Source organism: Octopus sinensis, linkage group LG6 (assembly GCF_006345805.1).
Source record: "Octopus sinensis linkage group LG6, ASM634580v1, whole genome shotgun sequence".
NCBI lineage: Eukaryota > Metazoa > Mollusca > Cephalopoda > Octopoda > Octopodidae > Octopus > Octopus sinensis.
This window is the reverse complement of record NC_043002.1, coordinates 114948945-114970754: the sequence shown is the minus strand read 5'-3', so window position 1 is coordinate 114970754 and position 21810 is coordinate 114948945. Positions and strand designations below refer to the sequence as shown.

The 21810-nt window shown below is 33.9% G+C and overlaps 1 protein-coding gene across 1 annotated transcript in view; it reads right to left on the bottom strand.

Annotated features, from left to right (window-relative positions):
* The window catches only part of LOC115213329, a 69184-nt gene extending 49282 nt beyond the window's left edge, over positions 1-19902 (bottom strand). Inside the window, exons 1-3 of the mRNA XM_029782263.2 lie at positions 19760-19902; positions 18758-18783; positions 17977-18130 (exon numbers count right to left, since the gene is read on the bottom strand). Coding sequence (XP_029638123.1) covers positions 17977-18130; positions 18758-18783; positions 19760-19902 — 323 coding nt within the window. The remainder of the gene's footprint in view (positions 1-17976; positions 18131-18757; positions 18784-19759) is intronic.
* Between the last annotated feature and the right edge of the window lie 1908 nt (positions 19903-21810).

Sequence of the window (21810 nt, the reverse complement as noted above, 5' to 3'; positions counted from 1 at the left end):
CACTAATACACACACACACACACACACATATATATATATATAGTACGTCTGCGTACCTATGCCCACACACACAGAGGCACGTGTGTGTGTGTGCATGTGTGTGTGTGAGCACGCGCGCGGGCACGCAATCAGTAGTACGTATACTGATGCTTTTGATAATTCCTGGTTTTGAAAATTTATTTTTGTACCAAATAGAGTCGCATGACAAATGTCAAAGTGCACGTTACATCTTTAAAAGAAATTTATTTGTCCATTGGCAAAAAAGATGCTTCACTTTCCCTTCTCTGTTCTTTCGTGATATATGAATGTCCCACTTTTGATTTTTGTCTACTTCTAAAATGTAGGTCATTAGCGTTTTGCCAAAAAAAAAAAAAAAAAAGAAATTAATCTTTAGTTAAGCTTTACACAAATGCAAAACAGAGTAAGCTCCCTGCATGATTCTTCCGTGAATAAGTTTTGATTTGAAATCAACACGTATTTTTGTTGTTTAGATTTAAGGCAGCCCTGACCGAATAAAGTTATGCTCAAAGGAATTCCAGTCATGACCATCTCACCTGTTTGCGTAAATGTATGAAACCTAGAGCTACATTATCCAACGTATCTTTTTTCTAGACAGTAGTTGGGTTTTATTTGAGGGAGATTTGCAGCTTCAATTTCTAGAAACTTTCGAATAAGAATTGAACATTGTACTATTGCATTTCCAGTTGAACTCGCTATTTTGCTTAGTAACAAAGAAAATATTTCACAATCTACGGAAATTGAAAAGATTATTATTGTTTATGTTGACATGTCAAATCCGCTTATTGATACTTAGGTATGTTCGTATAAGTAACGTATTTAACGACGTACAGGCGTATTAGCTTATAATACACACTGCTCTTCATTGAAATAGAAAAAATTAATGCTTTTGCTTGACATTCGTAGCCCTCTTCAAGATCAGGTCGTTTAAATGTTTGACATATTCAGATCATTGTGAGATCTCATTACATCTGACAAAAAGACGCTAAACCTTCTGTTACTCTGTGAGTAACATCCACACTGTATTTTATGCTTGAACATAGATTCATCTCATAAAACACCTATATTTGCTGATTGAGAAATTGGAAGATTATTTAGCATACAATTTTTTGCCGTGAAAATTCCACGAATTACAATGTACTAGTAAAATTTGAAAGATACTTATATAAATTTAGGTTAAATGAACTATTAGCTATTATTATCGGATTTTATACAATATTGGTAAAATGCCCTAATTCTGTCCTCTTTGCTCTTTTACTTTTATTTACATTCTATGAAGCGATTTGTATCCGTTATTATACTGAACACTTAATTTGGGATAAACAAAGGTAAATAGTCACTGGCTTGAGACATGAGGACGAGTGACTTTGATTTGGCTCCTGAAAATTTTAGAAGAGAAGTTTTAAAATGTGTTACACTATTCTCTTTCTGGCAATCATCGCATTTAATATCACTCTCTGACATAGTTCAGATGTACAGATATTGTAATATCTGGTACAAAGTTCACTAAATGGTATTACTTATATAAGCAACTGTGTCTTCTTTGCGACTTCAATATGTTGGGGTACTGGCAATTTGAAAATTTTGAACTTGAATGTTTGTATCTAACAAATATTGTACTGCAACAAAAATCGATTTTTAAAGGTATGTTTTTAGCTCTGCTTCGCTAAAAGTATGTTGCTTCTTTCAATTAAACGAACATTGAAATAAATGATAATGTTTTGCGAGGATGTCTTTCCTTGATCGCTAGCTTTAGTATACAAATGATTGCTAGTATGTTTAATACCTTGTCAATTTTCTTCCTAAACGGTGCTATTTTTTAAAGTAAGTGTTATGTATAAGCATTGTTAGCTTTAGAAAATACATTTGATTAGAGAAGCGCTTGATGTAAAGTTTACGGGACATTGCAGCCTGTGAACGTTCATTCACAAATAACGGAAACGTTGGCCTTACACTTAAATGACAAAGACCGATATTTTTAAAAACAAAGTGCGTCTCAATACCGTCAAATACTTACTGAGGTACACATGGATCACTTAAACATAGGAAGATATTTGAAATTAATACGTTAGGCAACCGAAATTTGCTTTTGAGAGCAGATGGAAAATATAAAGGGAAAATATATCCATACTTATCGATAAAACGAATCTGTATTTTGATTTGATAAATTAATATTTTCTGAGAACTTGTTATTAGTTGTCACAAATGCACTTGTTAAGAAAAGTGGTTTTTGTTACTTGTTCAATCTAGAGGAAGAGGTAGTGCCTATGACTTTGCAGGCCCTCTGAGACCGATGATATTCATGTCCGCATCCCATGAGACTGGCTTTATTGGTAATCATTTTACTAAACAAAATCATAATAATATCCAATATAAAATGCGATACCCCCAGGCATATATACAAGTAACATTGTTATTGCATTATATCATAAACTGAAATTTCTTCTCATGGATTTCCATAATTATGCATATACAATTTCTAGGAAGTATGAATAGCAAGTTTATCAAGACTAACAAGAAGCAAGGAAATACTGAGAATGTTTTTCCGTTCTGCAGGTTTCACTAGATATTTCAAACAGAATGCGTACAGATTCGATTCTTGCTTAAATCCAATATATATTATTTCGACTGTTATGATGAATGCATGAATGCACTTTCAAGTGCCAGTTAATATAGTATCACGATACTTAATGTACTGATACAAAACCTAATTAATTAACAATGCTTATGTAGGAAGAAGCTGACTACAATAACTCAGAACTAATATTTTCATGCAAGTGATGTCTATGGATAATTACCCTCGATTATAATGATACATTTGACCCTTGGTGACGCTCTTATTAATTTTGTACACAGAAAGTTATATTTTGCTAGAAAAGCATAATAAGACCGTAACAAGTCCAGATTCATCACTGGAAAACTCTCGTTCGGCCTTGCCAAGATTAGTTGAAAGAATTTGAGTGGGAGATTGGGTTATCAATTCCCAAAATTCAGTGTAACTTCATGGCATAAATTTGTTTCTTCTTTTGTAATTTCGCTAAAGATTTTACACGCGTGACATTTGTCTATGCAAAAGCCCAAAGAGTAGTACGGGCTGGATGTGGTAGCATAAGAACATATAGAAAACTACAGTGCAAAGTTGGCTTCTGTTTGATTAAAATAATCTTGTTTCCTTTTATCAAAACATTGGAGGTGGGTATTGAGCTACAAAAGGTCGTGGACCACTGGGTTAGACAGCCTGGCTCGATATTAATTGCTTCCTTAAATTTAATTCATGTATAATTTACATCTAGACGTTGAAATCATATGAAAATACTTTAAAATTCTTTATTCTGAAGATGTTACAGAAGACAGCTATAGCAGGGCTTTTTTCTCACACTACGAGTAAAACGATTACAGCTTGAGAGAAGTGAATTAATGACAGTCTTGTAAACCTATAGTGGAAAACTTGCATAGAATTGATAATCCCTGGCACCCCTCGTTTTAAAGCCTATGAAATTTTCTATTTTTTATCAGGTAAGGAACACAAAAGAGAAATGTTTAAAAAAAAAAAAAATAGAGAGAGAGAGAGAGAGCACTGACTTGAAAACGAAACCAAAAATAAAAGGGGTGGTTACGAGTGACAAGAGATATATAGTGAAGAATGCTGTTTTCATTAGTCTTTTAGTCTTTTCTGACATGAATGGAGGAGAAATTTAACAGACTATTAAATTTGACAATAGACTTACGACTTAAGCAGATTGCTGAACTACTATGACATATAAAGTAGTATATGGCTGTAGCTTTTAGCAGTATTGAGATATTCAACAAATGACTAACAGTAAAATATATCGTTGCCGTATTGTTTCTATTTAGAAGGATATTAATGTTGACAATGAACAGGCTTTCCTCCTCAACAATTACTGAAAAACTTTGGTAGACGTTTGATCTTCCCGAAAAAAAAAAACCAAAGCAGAAATCCTTTTATGTAGTAAAGAAAGGACATTTTTTTTTAAAGTACACTTTTATGTAAATATCTCGTTCCTAAAGTTTGTTTATAATAAAACATAGAGGCACACAATGGCAAAAGTACACAGAAGCCTGATCTACTGGATTACATGCGGAACCGATTATTCGCCCGGCGTGCTAACGTTTCTGCCACTATATGAAGGCGGCGAGCTGGCAGAAACGTTAGCACGCCGGGCGAAATGCTTAGCCATATTTCGTCTGCCGTTACGTTCTGAGTTCGAATTCCGCCGAGGTCGACTTTGCCTTTCATTCTTTCGGGGTCGATAAATTAAGTACCAGTTACGCACTGGGGTCGATATAATCGCCTTAATACGTATGTCTGTCCTTGTTTGTCCTCTCTGTGTTTAGCCCCTTGTGGGTAGTAAAGAAATAAGTGTTTCGTCTGCTGCTACGTTCGGAGTTCAAATTCCGCCGAGGTCGACTTTGCCTTTCATTCTTTCGGGGTCGATAAATTAAGTACTAATTACGCACTGGGGTCGATATAATCGGCTTAATCCGTTTGTCTGTCCTTGTTTGTCCTCTCTGTGATTAGCTCCTTGTGGGTAGTAAAGGAATATGTTCATATAGGGCGCACTACTAAAGAATTTCGGTTCGCAGTGATGAGATAAGGAGTTCAATCCCACTGTTCAGCACTACAAGCAAGTCGTACCTGCTGTAGCATGGACTTGACACAGGATTTATGAATAAGACTGGGTAAGCGAAAAATAGGTGGACTCCATCGAATGGAATTCAACAGTAATTCGGAGATTCAAACTTGTCACACCGAATGTCACGCCGATTCTGCTTAAAGACTACATTTTGGTAGTAACTAATATCTGAACAGTACTCAAGTTACTTCCTATTTCTTTACTACCCACAAGGGGCTAAACACAGAGAGGACAAACAAGGACAGACAAACGGATTAAGTCGATTGCATCGACCTCAGTGCGTAACTGGTACTTATTTAATCGACCCCGAAAGGATGAATAACAAAGTCGACCTCGGCGGAATTTGAACTCAGAACGCAGAGACAGATGAAATACCTATTTCTTTACTACCCTCAAGGGGCTAAACACAGAGGAGACAAACAAGGACAGACGAACGGATTAAGTCGATTACATCGACCTCAGTGCGTAACTGGTACTTAATTTATCGACCCCGAAAGGATGAAAGGCAAAGTCGACCTCGGCGGAATTTGAGCGCAGCGGTGGACAAAATACCATAAGGCATTTCGCCCAGCGTGCGATTCTGCCAGCTCGCAGCCATACAGTACTCAAGTTACTTCCATTACAGATATCATAATAGTATACTCAAAAACTTCCTCATTTAGTATGGACACCTCCTTATATTTCCGCATTTATTTTGTGGTTTATACCTTCTAATTTCTATGCTATTCGTTGAACATTTAAGAAAAAATTAGTAGCATTCCCTTCGTTTTGATAAATAGTCATTAAATAGAGTGGAAGTGGGAACTAGGTTTAAACAAGGGGAGAGAACTAGAAAAGGAAGACGAGGTGAACTTAGCCATGTTACTGTCTTTAGTTATTTCCTTATCTCCATCTTTTTCAAGTGCTGGTTATAAATAAAACAATGAACATGATTAATTAAAAATCTCTATGCTTCTGTATCCAAAGGCACTTCTATAAAAGGATTACTTTGTGTAGCAAAAAAATTATTTTTAATATGTGAGTGTTGAAAAACAACCTAATAATAAAGAGTGCTGAAGAAAAATATTAATTCCATAGGTCATCATTTACAACACAGATTCACTCGCAAGTGTTACATACACACACACTCGCGCGCATACGCACACACACGTATATATGTGTGTGTTTGCGCGCGTGCGAGTGTACGCGTCGTTCTTCGTTAGGTTTTGTACATAGCAACCTTTCCATTCTGCGTTGGTATTTGTAGTTATCCTAATTCATGTATTAGCTGTCACAGTTTTCCAGACGTCACAGCCTTATTACATTTGCATATATATGATTTCTATCATGATGAGCCAGGAAATGCAGGCTCCCACAACAAAAGGCGATGTTGGGTACAACCACTCAACGAAGAATGACAGCAAAGTCCTGAACTTAAATAGCGTGAAAAAGAGTTTTTAAAAAATTGTTAACTTCAGCGAATGCTTAACTTTACCATGAGAAATACAAATACATCCGGGTAAATAAATGAAACAAAATTTGTCAAAAATACGAAATGCACAGCTATAATACATACATACACATATACGCATACCCGTTAAAACAAAAAGATAAGGTCTATGCAAGCCAAAAAGATAAGTATTATCATGTCTAATATTGGCGAACTTTTATCAACTTAGAAATGTTCTCATTTGTTTGCTGTGAATAGAAACTCTCGTTTTGAGATGTTATAGACATCTCGTAAGTGTTTTAAAGAATATTTCTGATCACGAAGTAATGCACATTAGAATATTCATTTAATCTTTGAATTACTATTTCCATGAATATTATTTAAAAGAAAAATGAAAAAAAAAAACAACTCTGCCACTTCCAAATAAGTAATTCAGTTGTAATTCACTTAAAATAAACACTGTTCAGTGATACACCTGATATTCTTTGAACAGACTTTAATCAACCCCGTTCTCTGTGCCGATTATTTAATAATTTTAACAGTATTATTGAGAAGTACAGGATACTAAAGTAAGACGTCGTTCAAGCAAACTGACAAATATTTCATTAGGATGCGAGCTGAACATATCCTATGAGTATAGCCTGTACTGCGTTTGTCATAAATTGGAACGCAAGAAGTTCAGATTTCAAATTATCAAAAAACTTAGAATACTAAAACCCCGAAAGACCGAAAACTGATAGTCATAATGCTAAAATTTTAAAAGTCTGAATTTTGAAAAATTTCACAGAAAATAATATGAAAATTGGGCTTAAATGGTCCATACTTACAATTCTAAAAGCAAGTATAAACACAAGCAAGTTAGCTAGTTAAATTAGTATAAATACCGCTTTTATCTCTTATGGAGATGAAAGCAGTTTTTCTACTGAGAAGTAATACTTATCGCCACTTAAACATGACTGTCCCTAGGAACGGGCGTTACTACTATTTTTAACCCCAGAAGGACGCCTCCTCCAGCTGGTTATTCGGTGCAATCTACGCCCTATATATTGCAAGCGGGCAGATAACTCCTGCTGTCTTCTAGCTACGAGACCACCAGCTCTTACGGTTTCGACCTCTTTGTGATCATTTTCGCTGGTGGGTACTCGTCGGGTAGCGGTAAACAGTACTTGTCAGTAAACTCCATCTTTTACAGATATTTTTCTTAACTAGTTAAATTACTTGTTGCAAGATCAGTGACTGTGAGTCACTTATTTTTTATATATTGTGAGCTGGAGTGAACCACTACTATGTCTAGCAGACAGGTATCTACCATCGAGAATGACCACAAAGGTGGTCTCATAGCTAGAAGATGATAGGAGTTATCTCCTCGCTTGCAATATATATCGGGTGCATATTGCACCGAATAACTAGCTGGTTGGAGGCGACACCTTGGGGTTAAAAAAAACAGTAACGTCCGTTTCTAGGGAATAGCCTAAAAGGCGATAAACATTATTTCTTAGTATGAACAATAACATATAAACAGGGATACGATATCATATATATAAGCGAAAATGGTTTATTTATCGGATATTTCTGTTCTTTAATTCTATTAGTATACACTCTCAATACAAACCAAAACACGTCAACCAATCAAAAGGTCGAGGTTTCTATATTTCTATTACACAGTGAAAATCTTAAGGCAAAGAAAGTTAAACAAGTGTACGAGTCTAATTTCGGACTCTCAAAAATTTGAACTTACCATTCAACTGGATGGAAATGTCTTTTACAAGTGTTACCAATTTATTATTTAAAGTATTTTAAAATTTGGAGCTTTTTTTTTTTAACATAATGTAATTTAGTATTGTGAGTTTCGGCTATTTCAGAATTTCGATATTCTGATTGTTCGACCATTTAAAATTCGACCTTCAAGCGTTAGATTTTGAGACTTAAACCCTTTTTGTGAAGAAATTAACTCAGCTAAGTAATATTACCTAATCGGTGTATAGAAAAACTTAGCTCAATAACCGATAACAATTTAATTTTATCTAAGCAACTAAGAGCGACCACCCTGTGATTCCGTGTTCTTATCCATTGTAGGCCTTGAACCAGTATTTTTTATACCGTGTTCTTACCTCTGGAAATATAATTTTTCCATTATACAGTAGTTTTTAATGAAACACATTTTGGTGTAACTATTTCAGTTATCAACTGATATGAGAGAAGAAAAACACGTGAGCCAATTACTTATTGAGTATTATAATTTTTGAACTCCTAATTTATCCTTGTTTTACTGGATATTTTTATATTTGAAAAATAAAGCAAAATTAGCAGTATCATCTTAAGTAGCTAAAGCAGGAACAACAAATGAACCCCTGGAAGTCTCAAATATTTTATACAACAGCATGCCTCACGCGTATATTAACTTCTAAAAATTATATTCAAATGCATAGATGACTTTTCTCATTAAACTGGCTTTGTTCATATTAATGGTACATAACGCTTCTATACAGGTTTTGTTGTTCAAGACAACAAAGGATTCTCTTAAACCAAACAATCGTATAACGTTCTTTGTCTTTGAGACTATATCAACAAGTGCCTATTATTGATAATCTTTCATCTTTGCTCTCTGATCATTCAGTGTGAATATTCCTCATTGTTTCTTATACTGCAATACGAAAGGCAATAGGCATACATTTCTCAAACCATAGATTATATCCAAGAGTGAATAAAGCATGGAATAACGTTTTATTTCGGTACAGTCCTTTTCAGAATAATAGGAAATTCATCGCAAACATTTAATAATTACAGAGGATTTTTAACCAACTTATTGGATATTTTAGTTGTTTTTACACCCAATTGATTCTAATCACTCTTTTGAATGATAACACAAATAGAATCTACGCTAAAACTTATTGAAATCCATCAGAGATTCCTTTCATAAATCAATAGACCCATTTCCTTCAGCTTCACAGAGAGCCTCATATATTGAATTATTTATCGATATGTCCAGTGCTTTCTCATCGATGTTCTAAATCAAAGCTGTTATTTTTACTTTGATATATTTTATCTTTATGACTATCTTTCAATCCAATTTTCGTCTTGAGTCGCCTATATCTTTATTCACGCATCCAGTCAAATTTTTATTATCAAGATTAAATCCGCAAAGGGTCTGCAAAGCATCAGTAATTTTTGTCGTAACTCATATTGGCGCATTCTTTAGATTTATCTAATTATTCTGTATAATTATTATCTTTCCGGTACAACAACAAAGTAAGTTCTGGTGATACACGTGTAAGACCTACGTCAGGCCGCTACTAAATTGTTCGTCAGTCGATGCATTACTGCTTGTTAGAGTTAATATATTTTATTTCTACGGAAGAGTATTTTTCTCTTTAAAAGCTGAATCAGTGTGATTTTACAACTTCTTTCCCAATAATATATTACCCAATTATTCGCTGTTCCACTTTATCCTGCAAACTATTCACAGCAAAATCTGAAATATGCTCACATTATGAGATAATGTTTCTGTGAATTATTTAGCGATTTTGAGAAACTAACTTAATCAGGATGTTTTTTTTTCTAACCCATACTAGCATTTGTTAAATGAGATACAAAGCTAAGCATCTGAAGAGAGTATGGGATTCTAATGCTCATGCTGATCGCAATGGCTTTTAGTGCCTTACCATCAATCTGCAAAATTGGATACGAGGTGAGTATTTATCGAGGAAGGTTTCAGGTTAGGGGTTTACTTCCCAGAATATTAAGCCAAATGCTCAATATCTTCCCTGACTTCGAATTACAGAACTTTATGAATATGAAAAAAATTTTGTTTTGAAACTTTACAAGCAACTGATGGTACGCACCACGTACTATATTTTCAGAAATGGAACTGCTTGTTTCACTTCTATATTTCTAGACATCTCTTTCATGTGTACTCAATTTGACTACGAATTACTTTCATTTATGTAAATTTTATTCTTTCTTTATAGTAATTTCATTCCATTAAATGGAATGTTGATCTAAGCAAGACCGAAAGGTTAAAAGTTTAAAAAGTCTGAGATGTATAAGCTTGTTTACTGACAAGACTGTTATCAAGATATTAATTTAATGTTGCCCTGGTAATATTGTTTGATCTCTTATACATATCATAAAAAAATATTGACGCTAACATTGCACTACAGCCAGTTCACATAAAATACTTAATACAAAAAACAAAAACAATGTTCTCCTCTTCTAAATAAAACCCCACAAAACATCTGTTTTATATAAATGAACACGCTGTTTCTACATTCACAAAATTCTCTTTGACAAGTTCGAGAAACGAACGAAAGCGCTAATTATAATGAAAAATAAAAAGATTTTATTCAAAAATTCTGGCGACCTTTTTTCTCAATATTCAATATCTGTACACCACACCTAACACTATATATATATATATATACATGGTGGTGAGTGTCTACTCCTTATGCAGAGTTTGAACACCTCCTGTACCTACACCTTAGAACCATCATGGCATCTGATGTGACTTTTTAAACCAGACAATGTTCTGACAAGACACCCACATAGATTGCATATCCGATTTGGACCACCGAGAACTGCAGAAAATTTCCGATCTGTGTGAATCCTCAAATGTCTTTTGAGGCTTCCGTTAGATTTGCACAGACATATAGGCAGAATAGTTGGTAGAGGTTCGTTTTCCATAGGCTTGCAATTGAGATTTGAACGCAGCAAAAGAAAGGCATGTTCTGTCTCAAACTGTGCACACAAAAAGTTCATTGTCATCTACCTTCTTGATCGTAGCATTCTTCCTTATATATATATATATTATATATATATATATATATATATATATATATATATATATATATATATATATAGTCGCCATGATAAATCGTTAGCCACTACACACATTTTTTTCTCTCCTTGTTTTTTCTGTGTCCCTTTCTATGGAAGAGCGTAGGCTCGAAACGTAAAACCCTTTTCTATTCCTGAGCGTTATACTTATACATCTGTTTGTTTTGTACACCACCTGTCTTCGTCTTTTGTTTTTTTTTCGTAAACTCTCCCTTATACATACTAATACATTCTAATACATACACCAACCCTATACATACACACGTCCAGACCTTCATACGCACTAATACTCTCTCATACACACACACACCCACACACCCTTATGTTGGAGCTGGTCACTCAACCCTATTATCAACCCTATTATCTCCCCTAATTTCGCTCTCGCGTCTCATGTTTGATCTTTGACTTCTGGCCGAAATCAGATCGCCATGTTGGTTCGTTAGTTACTGCACGCATTTTTTTCTCTCATTCTTTCTGTGTTTTTTTCCCTCTGTGTATCTTTCTGTTGAAGAGCGTAGGCTCGAAACGTTAAAGACTTGTTTTATTTATATTTCCTGAGCGCCATACTAATACAATTGTTTGTTTGTTTTCCACCTGCCTTCGTCTTTTGTCTATTTTCATAAAGCTTCCCGTTATATATATATATATATATATATATATATATATATATATATATATATATACCTACATACATACACGCATATATATATATATACATATATATATATACATATATATATACATATATATACATATATATATATATACATATATATATATAATTGTATATACTTATATACAATTATATTAGGAGAAATGAGGTACTCAGAAATTCGGATGGTTTTATATTTACAGACATTTATTTGTATATTACATGTTTTTATACAACATATAACTTAGATCATATATTAGCGCTTTCTCCCAATCTAGTGGGGTTTTCAAATCGAACTAAGGTCCTGTGAAAAATGTTTTGATCATTTTATAGTGTTATTGAGTGTGTAGTGGTGGGGAGGGACATAAGACAGTACAACAGGGTGATGGATGGGGAGAAAGTGATATATATATATATATATATATATATATGCATGTTTGTATATAGTTGTAATTTACAGAAAACAAAAGACGAAGACAGGTGTGTAAACAACAAACATGTGAATAATCTAACGCTCGCGTAGTTGAGAAAGTCCTTTATGTTTTGAGCCTACGTTCTTCAACAGAAAAGAACACGATGAAATAAACAGAGAAAATAAAAAAAAAACCCATTGGAGCTAACGGTCAATCATGGCGGCTAGCTGGACAAAGGTAGTTAGACAGGATAGCTAGGAAGAAGGGGAGATAATAAAGTATTGTTGATACCAAAATGAAGGTGCGACCGCCACTTTTTAGGGGATCTGTGAATAGAGCTATCTAAATTGTTAGATAAATGAGTGTTATCTAACCTTTTGTGTAGGGTGTGTGATAAGCGAGGCCTGTTATTGTTAGTTGTTTTATTTGTTTTAGTATTTGACCTATTGTTAAAAGAATGTGTGTGGGGTCTACATTGTCTGGATGCAGCGGCTTCCATGGTCTCATCAACTGTGTGTGTTTGGTTGCGGTTGTGGTGGTTATTACGTGTGATTTGAGATATGTATTATTTGAGCCAGGTGTTCTAGATGTATTCTATATGTTGGGAGAAGCGCGAGCAGCGAGTGCTTGATTATAATATGGTGCGTGATTATTGAAGATTTCTTCAGTGGAAGAGAGGTCAGATATGCGGGTTGAGATTCCTTTGATTATATTATTAAAAGTGGATTTGTAGCGATTGGAATGGATGTTAAGGTATTTAAGGTACTGGTTAGATTTGTGGTAAGAGGAGTATTGGGATGTTGATAAGTTTAGGGTTGCGTCCAGAAAGTTAGCAATTTTGAGGGTGTTTTCGAATGTTGTGGACAGGTTTAGGTTAGAAAAGAATTTATGTAGGTCCTTTCTAGTTCTTTCTAATGAGGATTTTATTTATGCTTTTAGTAATTAATAAAGCGTCGTCCCTATATAGGCTTCCCTTGATATTACGGAAGTGCCTGTGGAGCTGGTGTAGTATATAAAGCCCAACTAAGTCAGTGACCTGAGCTAAATCCGAGGATCCCATGGTTATATTTAATAGGTTGCTACGGTTGATGCTATAGTTATTGGCCCGGTACCCTATTTTGCTATCAAAAGAAATAAGGGTATTGCGGGTGTTAAGTATAATGTTAATTTCAAGTAGGGTTAGGTTAGTAAAGTTCCTAGCAAAGAGAAGAGCTTGATTAAGTGATTTAGGAGAAATAGAAGAGTAATAGTTGTTAATATCAAATTGTAAGAATGAATATGCGTTTTTGTTATTTATAAGATGGAACCATACAATCACTTCACCAGTGTGGGACCAGAGGTTAACCTTTAATTTTTCTTTAACGATAGGTACTACTCTGTCCAGAATGCTTTTGCTTACCCTTCCTAGGTCGGATTTGGTGGGGCATATTAAACGTATGGAAGATTTGGTGATAAAGTGTTTCTTGTGATCTTTAAGATTAAAGTGTGGAGATGCAGGGCAATATGGTTCCGTTCGGTCGTTGAGTTGCAATTTTATCATAAGTTTGCAGTGGTTGTCATTAGTGTCATTCAGGGCCGATGATGGTGTCAGCTTGTATGATTTGTTAAGTTCTTTCCTTTTGAATATGTTATAATCCTCGATGGTGATGGGGTACATGTTTCCTGTTTTGTCCGAGAATATGTGTAATTTGGAGAATGTAATGATCTGTTTAATAGTGTTAGAAAGCTTCTTTTGGAAGGGTGATTTGTATTTAGAGAATTTAATGTTTCTAATTAGATTGATCATATTCGCTTCAAATTCTTCTAGATGAGGGTTGTGCGGAGGGTTCTTATAAGACTTGAGGTTATATTTATTGTTATATTTGTCAGTTTTATAATTTGGATGATCGTGGAAAAACTCCTTCCGTCGCATTCATCAGATTAGGTCCTTGGTCTTGGAGAGGAGGAGTAAGAGGAAAGTCGTTTGTGAAGGAATAGATGTGTCCTTAAGAGAGATGCGAAGGAATTGTTTATACATTACTGAAGCTTTACCTGGGATAAGTGCTTATATTAGCGAGAAGTTGAGGTTATAAGAGATAATGGTGTCATTGAGACCCAAAGGTGTCAGGTAATGCTGAATAAGTGCTATAGACAGACCATAGTTAAGTTCCAGATTCGGTAATATTGCGAATATACATATACATATATATATATAAATACATATATGTATGACTGTATTTATATATATATATGTATGTATATATATATATATATATATATATATATATATATATATATATATATATATATATATATATATATATATATGTATATATATATATTATGTATATATATGTAAAGATATATGTATATATACATATATATTCATGTATATATATGTATATGTATATATATAGATGTATATGTATATGTATATATAAATACATCTCTCTCTCTCTCTCTCTATATATATATATATATATATATATACATATATATATATATACATATATATATATATATATATACACATATATATATGTATATGTATACGTATACATATGTATGTATATACATGCATATATGTCTAGGTAAACATATGTATTTATACATATGTATATATATATATACTTATGTATATATATAGATATACATATATGTATATATATATATGTATATATGTATATATATATATATTTACATATATATACGTACATATATACATATATATACATACATACATATATATATGTGTATATATGTATATATCTATTTATATATATATATATGTATTGATTTATATATGTATGTATATATATGTACATATATATATGTATGTATATATATATATATGTTTATATATATATATATATGTGTGTGTGTGTGTGTGTGTGTCTGTGTATGTGTTTGTAAAGTCGGATGCGAGGCGTTCAATTATTCCATATATGAAAAATGCATTAAATACTACAAAACGTACATGTTTACGTTTTGTTATATATTCAATGCATTTTCATTTATATATATACATGTATAAATATGCATGCATACACACACACACATGTATATATATATATAAGATTATATTAGCACCAATACCCATAAAAATCCTATGATGACCGAATATAACATTGTGTTATTATTGAACTGGGCATTGGCGAAATAAAAACTATATAGGTGTGTGTGTGTGTGCTTGTGTGTGTGTGTGTGCTTGTGTGTGTGAGTGTGCTTGTGTGTGTGCTTGTGTGTGTGTGTGTGTGTGTGTGTGCGTGTGTGTAAACGAGACAGCTGAAAATTTGCCTGTTGTATATTATTTAGTTTCAACACTTAACCACATTCTGTAATATCACGAATGCAGTTAGTTATTTGTAAAATTATATAAGCTGTGAGTAAATAAAGAGCTTGTGATATCGTTTTATGTTGAAAGGGGACGAAGGAATTTTAAGAAATTAAAAGTGATTTGATGTGAATTAGAATTTTTCCTGTTTTAACATATATTATTGAACTTCAATATTTGTTTTGATTTTGATTGGTTCTATTGACGGTAATAAAGTATTATTGTCAGGTACTCCAGATTTCGTTTATAGAAATGTAAACGGAAGCTGTGTTGTCCTCGCCCTTCCTCTATTACTACCAAAATACATTAAAAAAAAATCAAAATGTCGAATGAAAATTGATTACATATATGTTGTAGCAACTTTATAGTTAAATCGACTCCTCCAATAAACCCATGTCGAATAAATTATACATTTGATCTTAGTCTGTTTTCATCGCAGAAATGAAATATAATAATGTATTTTGGGAAGCGGTTAAAATTTTACTCCTGCTCTTAATTCTTTAGAAATGTGACATTATAAGCGTTTATTTAAAAAAAGTATGAAGCTTGAGAACTGGTGAGTATTTGGAAGTTTTCTAATTTCGGAGACTACGTAGTTGGGATTTTTCCAATCAGTAATTAAGAAATGCCCATGATTGCGCTGAGAAAATTGTAAGATGTTCACCAGAACTCGACACAGATTTTCGTTAAGCGCTAGATTTAGTAAGCACTCAAATATAAACTGCTGAAAATGAATTGTTAACTGCCTTTGAGCTCTATCTAGAATATTCGTTTAAATCATTCTATCAGAAAAAAAGTTACCATGTATACAGACTAAATTATATATATTAGCTCCTTGAGAATGAACTGACAACAAAACGGTTGTACTCAAAGACCATATTCTACTCAAATATGAATTGGAAGCAGCTCGGGGTATCTAAAAACAAAGTCAAACATACATTTACAAGGTGTGTGTATTTTTAGATCATGGATCGGCAGCGAGTCGGCTGCGTTTTAGGCGTAAGAGAATATCTTTTCAATACGCCTGATGTTGAAAACACCTGAAAGTAAGTCATAGGAAAGCGAGAGAGAAGTGAACCACGAACTAACAACACACAAAGTTTTCCATTAGTTCTCACTGTTGAGTTAAAGTTCTATAAAAGTGGGTCTTCTCCTGCGAGAGCGATATTCTTCAATAATATGAGGGAGTTAAGAAAGACATCTAACTCCTACATGAGAAATAACATAATCCCATTCTAATCTCTTTTGCGAAAAGATATTCTGATTTCTTTTGTAGAATAATTTAATAATACTGTGTGTAACGGTGATGGCTCTTTTATTATTGTCTCTATTAAAAGATCCCAGACAGTAAAAGTGCTTATCTAATAGGCTGCTCAGTGGGCTTGAACCAAGGTCCTCATGCACTTAATGATTATATAACATAACACACACAAGCGTCAAATGATGTCTCTTCGATTCTATCTAGGATATTATTTGTACACTATTTTTTACCTATCTACAATATTATTTGTACACTATTTTTTACCTATCTAGGATATTATTTGTACACTATTTTTTACCTATCTACAATATTATTTGTACACTATTTTTTACCTATCTACAATATTATTTGTACACTATTTTTTACCTATCTAGGATATTATTTGTACACTATTTTACACTATTTATTTTGCAATAAACTTATGCCTTGTCAGATTTTTGAAGACATGCATTTTAATATATTCTGAATACTTTTTCCATTATATTTATCTGGTAATAAAGCAAGCAGAAGAGAAGTACAAGCTCAATATTGGAATTTTAGTAAGGCATAAATCCTCACATAAGATTTGGTTTCCAATAATATTTGAGAGCAGAAAATGCTGCTCTTCATTCTTGCCCAAATTTATCCATCTATATTTCATCTACTCCTGACCTAGACCCAAACGCAAAAGCTGCACTAATTCCGTAAAAGGTACCAACTCCTCGAAAGCCTCTTTCAATAGGGGTATGACAGTCTCGTCCCTTTAAACTGGAAATACAAATACTGTTCATAATAAGAAACTATCATCGAAGCACATCTTCCTTAATCATGAATAATATACAATCCTCGGAAACACTTCAAATGTTGGGTTATTCTAGCACAGACGATGTCACTTGGTAAACGACCATTTTTAACATAGAATTAATTACATTATTTACATTATTTACATTCGACGGATATTTATCCTTATCTTCTTTGTTCTGAACACAACGTTTCGGCTGATATACTCTCCAGCCTTCTTCAGGTGTCTTGGGGAAATTTCGAACCTGGGTAATTATTCGTAAGGTATTTTTCGATGTTGTTGTTGTTCTTGTTATTATTATTATTATTATTATTATTATTATTATTATTATTATTATTATTATTGTTATTATTATTATTAAAATTTGAACAGAAAAGACATTATTTTGGTTTCTGATGTATGGACACATCTAGCTTGTGACTTTTAAAAAATTAATGATGTCTTTGGTCTATTATATTTTTGTATCATTAAATGCTAGAGCTGTCCTTGAGTTTGAATTATCAACACTCACTCAAAAGAACTTCTAAGAAAATGTATTAAGAAGTGTAATAAACATGTTTAGATCAATACAAGATTGAAACGAATTCGTATCTGAGAAAAATTTTGTTAACATATATATACCTGCAAAATGCTCTGATAGCTTCAACGTCAATTCCAGTTAATAATTTGTGATCATTATTTTCAACATTATTCAATTGTATTGTATAATCTGCTAAACATTCGGTTGTTTTCTGGTTAAAATCTTTGGGACACTGCAACGCTCCAGTTAGCGTAACTGAAATAAAAAAAATAAATAGATAAATAAATAAATATATAAATAATAAGAATGAGAATGATGATGATGATGATGATAATGATGATGATGTGGTGGTGATGATGATGATGATGAAATCTATAAAACCTGTGCCTGTGACAGTTGGTATGATGGGGACTGTGAGTAATGATACAGACAAGTGGATGAAAGAGATTGGAATGGATTGCCTGCCCAAGAGAATTTCTACAGAAAGTTTGCCTCTTTGAAGGATTATTGAAATCATGTGGATATCTAAGTTCAGAATGTGTTATCCCTAAACGAAGGTCCTTTATTTGTTAGCCACTAGGAAATCAAAGGGGTATACATTGATGAAAAACATTATTTGCGATTTAAGTTACATTTGTTGTTGTTGTTATTGTTGATACTGCTGTTGTTGTAGTTATTATTTTGCTTCAGATCGGCCTTATCTGAAGTACGGGCGAACGATCGTTACTTATAGAAATATTAATCTGCTACTAAACCTTTCAACAGAAATCCCAACATGCAATTGAATATGGAAGAGAAATTAAAGATTTCTGGTGTTTCATAGAGTATTCCAGTGAAGGTATCTGTTACCTTGATGTTGATGGTTTTAACTATGGTGAATACTTTGGTTGATGGAAACGAGATAATTGCTATCAGATGAAATATGTGACAAAAATGTTTATTGAAAAATATTTTCATACTCAAACTCACAAAAACACGGACTCACAGTTCCACGCATGCTTTATAGAATAGAGAAGTGCACGATCTATAGTTTTCTATATTTCCATCTCTGTTAGCTTTAATCCTTTAATTGATTTTAGCATCCATTTGGAGCTTTTTTGCGTTTCTTGTTATTGCATTCGTTGTCATGCGCCTCATTTATATTCTACAGGTTAACTTGCAGTAAAATTGTGTGTACTGAGAATATAGACAGTATAACCTCTGCCATGATTCTCAAGAATGTTTTTTTCCTGGAGTTTAACACTTTCCTAACAAAGGTATGCGAGAAACGTTTTCGATATTTCCATTCGTGTGAAAGCTAGAACGATGACTATATTGCTTTAAATCTAACTTGGATTAATATTCTACCTTATTTAATAGCATAACTTGGTCACCTTTTCACCATCACCTTTCAAGATTGCTCCTCCTTATGTTGTTCAGTTTTACATCATTTAACTGATGACTTTCTTCCCTGTGACTTAAGATTCATAGTATTTTGCGTGTGTTGTAATAAATTTTCGAAACACTTAAATAACATTTGTATTGCAGAAAAATACTTAAGACTGGGGTTTTGAAATATTTTTTATAAGGATTGTTTATTCTAATTATTGTATTCAATGCACCTTTATGCATACATGTACTGAATCATTAAAGATCTAAAGATCTCGTAGGTGGCAGAAATGTATCTGTAGTCTTATTATTCTTAGAAAAATTGGTTTTATTGGTTTTATATATTTAAACAGTTATATTATTGACTGCTTACTATATATAATAACAAACTAGTAAGTAGAGAAAGATGAAACGGCATTCCCATAGTTTTTATCAACTGCAAATTTTCAAAAACTATGAGGTGGTATGAAACCGTTTCACGGGCTACTTTTGTTTAATAAAAACAAACTTATTTACACGTTTTTAACATCATCTTCTTCGAAATAGTGAGCTTTTGGAATCCGGCGTGGAAGTTGTTTTCCGTAAAGCGAGTCGAGGACATTCTTCGATGCGCTCTGGATCTCGGCAACAGTATTATAACGGCGACCTTTGAGCGGCATTTTCATCTTGGAGAAGAGATGAAAGTCCGCAGATGCTAAACCTGGTGAATAGAGTGGGTGCAGAAGCGATACCATACTGTTTTGGCGCGAAACTTACGAGTGAGGAGTGCTCGGCGACGACGCATTAACATCGAGAAGTACCCAATTCTTCGCGCTCCACAGATCCGGTCGCCGAATGACATCTCTCAAACGCTTCAAAATGTTGCAGTAGAACTCTTGGTAGGCGGTCTTGCCTTGGGGGACGAATTCTCGATCCACAATACCACAGATGTCGCACAAAAGAAATAAATGAGGAAAATGCTCTTGATTGAGCTGCGACTCTGTCGTGCCTTCCTTGGTCGTGAAGGTCTCTTCCATTGCGACGACTGCTGCTTCTTCTCAGAGTCGTACCCATGGACCCAACTCTCGTCACTGGTGATGATCCTCGACATGAAGGATGGGTCATCAGCAGCACACTGACGGAGATGTTGACAGATCTTAACAGACGCAATGTTCTTTCTGCTCAATGGTCGCAAGAGGAGGACAACTTGGCTGAGACATGCCGCATCTTTAATTCAGATGTTAGGATTGCCTGCAGGGGTCCATATGACAGACCAACAACATCAACAATGTCGTTAATGTCGACGATCCTCATGCACATCTCGATGAATTTCCTTCACATTTCCGGGGCGACACCCGTGGTAGGTCTTCCAGATCACTCATCGTCTTCCGGGGACGTCCTTTCGCTTTCGAAGCGCCTGCACCACTCAAAACATTGCGTACGACCCATTGCTTCGTCGCCGTAAGCTTGCCGAAGCTTGATTAATGTCTCCGTAACAAACTTCCCAAGTTTAACGCAAATCCATGATAAAATCGCAACCTACATCAGACACGTGATCACAAAAACACAAATTTCACAACTTCCGAAATAAACATAGCGATACCACTCGGTATACTGCCTCATGAGTCACTGCTAGCTCTCACTGCACACACTATCGTGTACCGCCATCTGTTGGCGCGCTACAGAACTAGTCCGGGAACATTTTGATACCATCTTATATAATTGTCGCTTGCCTCGTCAAGATGTATCAATTCAGTTGTCAGCTTCAACATACCTTTACATCTTTACTGCCTCCTTATAATGTTTGCACTCTTGTATTTCTCTTGTTATCTTTTTATAACAGCACTTTTTGTCATGATGAGTCAATATACTTTATGCGTGAATAACGCCCAGAGAGAAGAATCCGCCACTCAGTACAGATTTTTCATATGACGCTTTTTCAGAGAATCAAACGTTTTTATATCGTTTCAGATCAATTATATAACATTTGAAGAAGCTATTGATATCAATATAGTTGCTTCTTGTTGTGCTATTAATTAAAGGCGACTGCTATCAATACATCAATGTAAGTTAATTAACTCATTTCTATATCGATTTGGGTCGTTCCCACCCCGCTGAAAAATGTTATTTTACCCTCATAAAAAAACTACAACACTATAAAATTTCCAACCACAATAGCTGCAGCTATTCTGGGTTTTTCTTTTTTTATATAAAAGAATTTTCTTTTCTTTTTTATTGATTTTTTTTGTTTTGTTTTATTTGTTGAAACTTCGTTATCATATCGTCATTATGTGTCTTATGATGAATCAGAGCGGTTGCTAATTTTGCTGAGTCAACAATCCATAAACGATTTTTTTCCTTTGAGACTCTTATTGATACAGATAATCCATTATTTTTAGCACTTCTCTTACATTCTTTCCGCACCTCTTTTCATCTTAGTTCAGCAGTTTGCTCTCCGTACTGCTATCACTCAGTCTGCATTATCAAGTTTAAGTGATACAGAAAGAAACGACGGTCCTCCACAGTTTCATCTAAATACCGCGTCGCCTATTTCTGTATACACCATCATATACGATCAGTCATTCTCA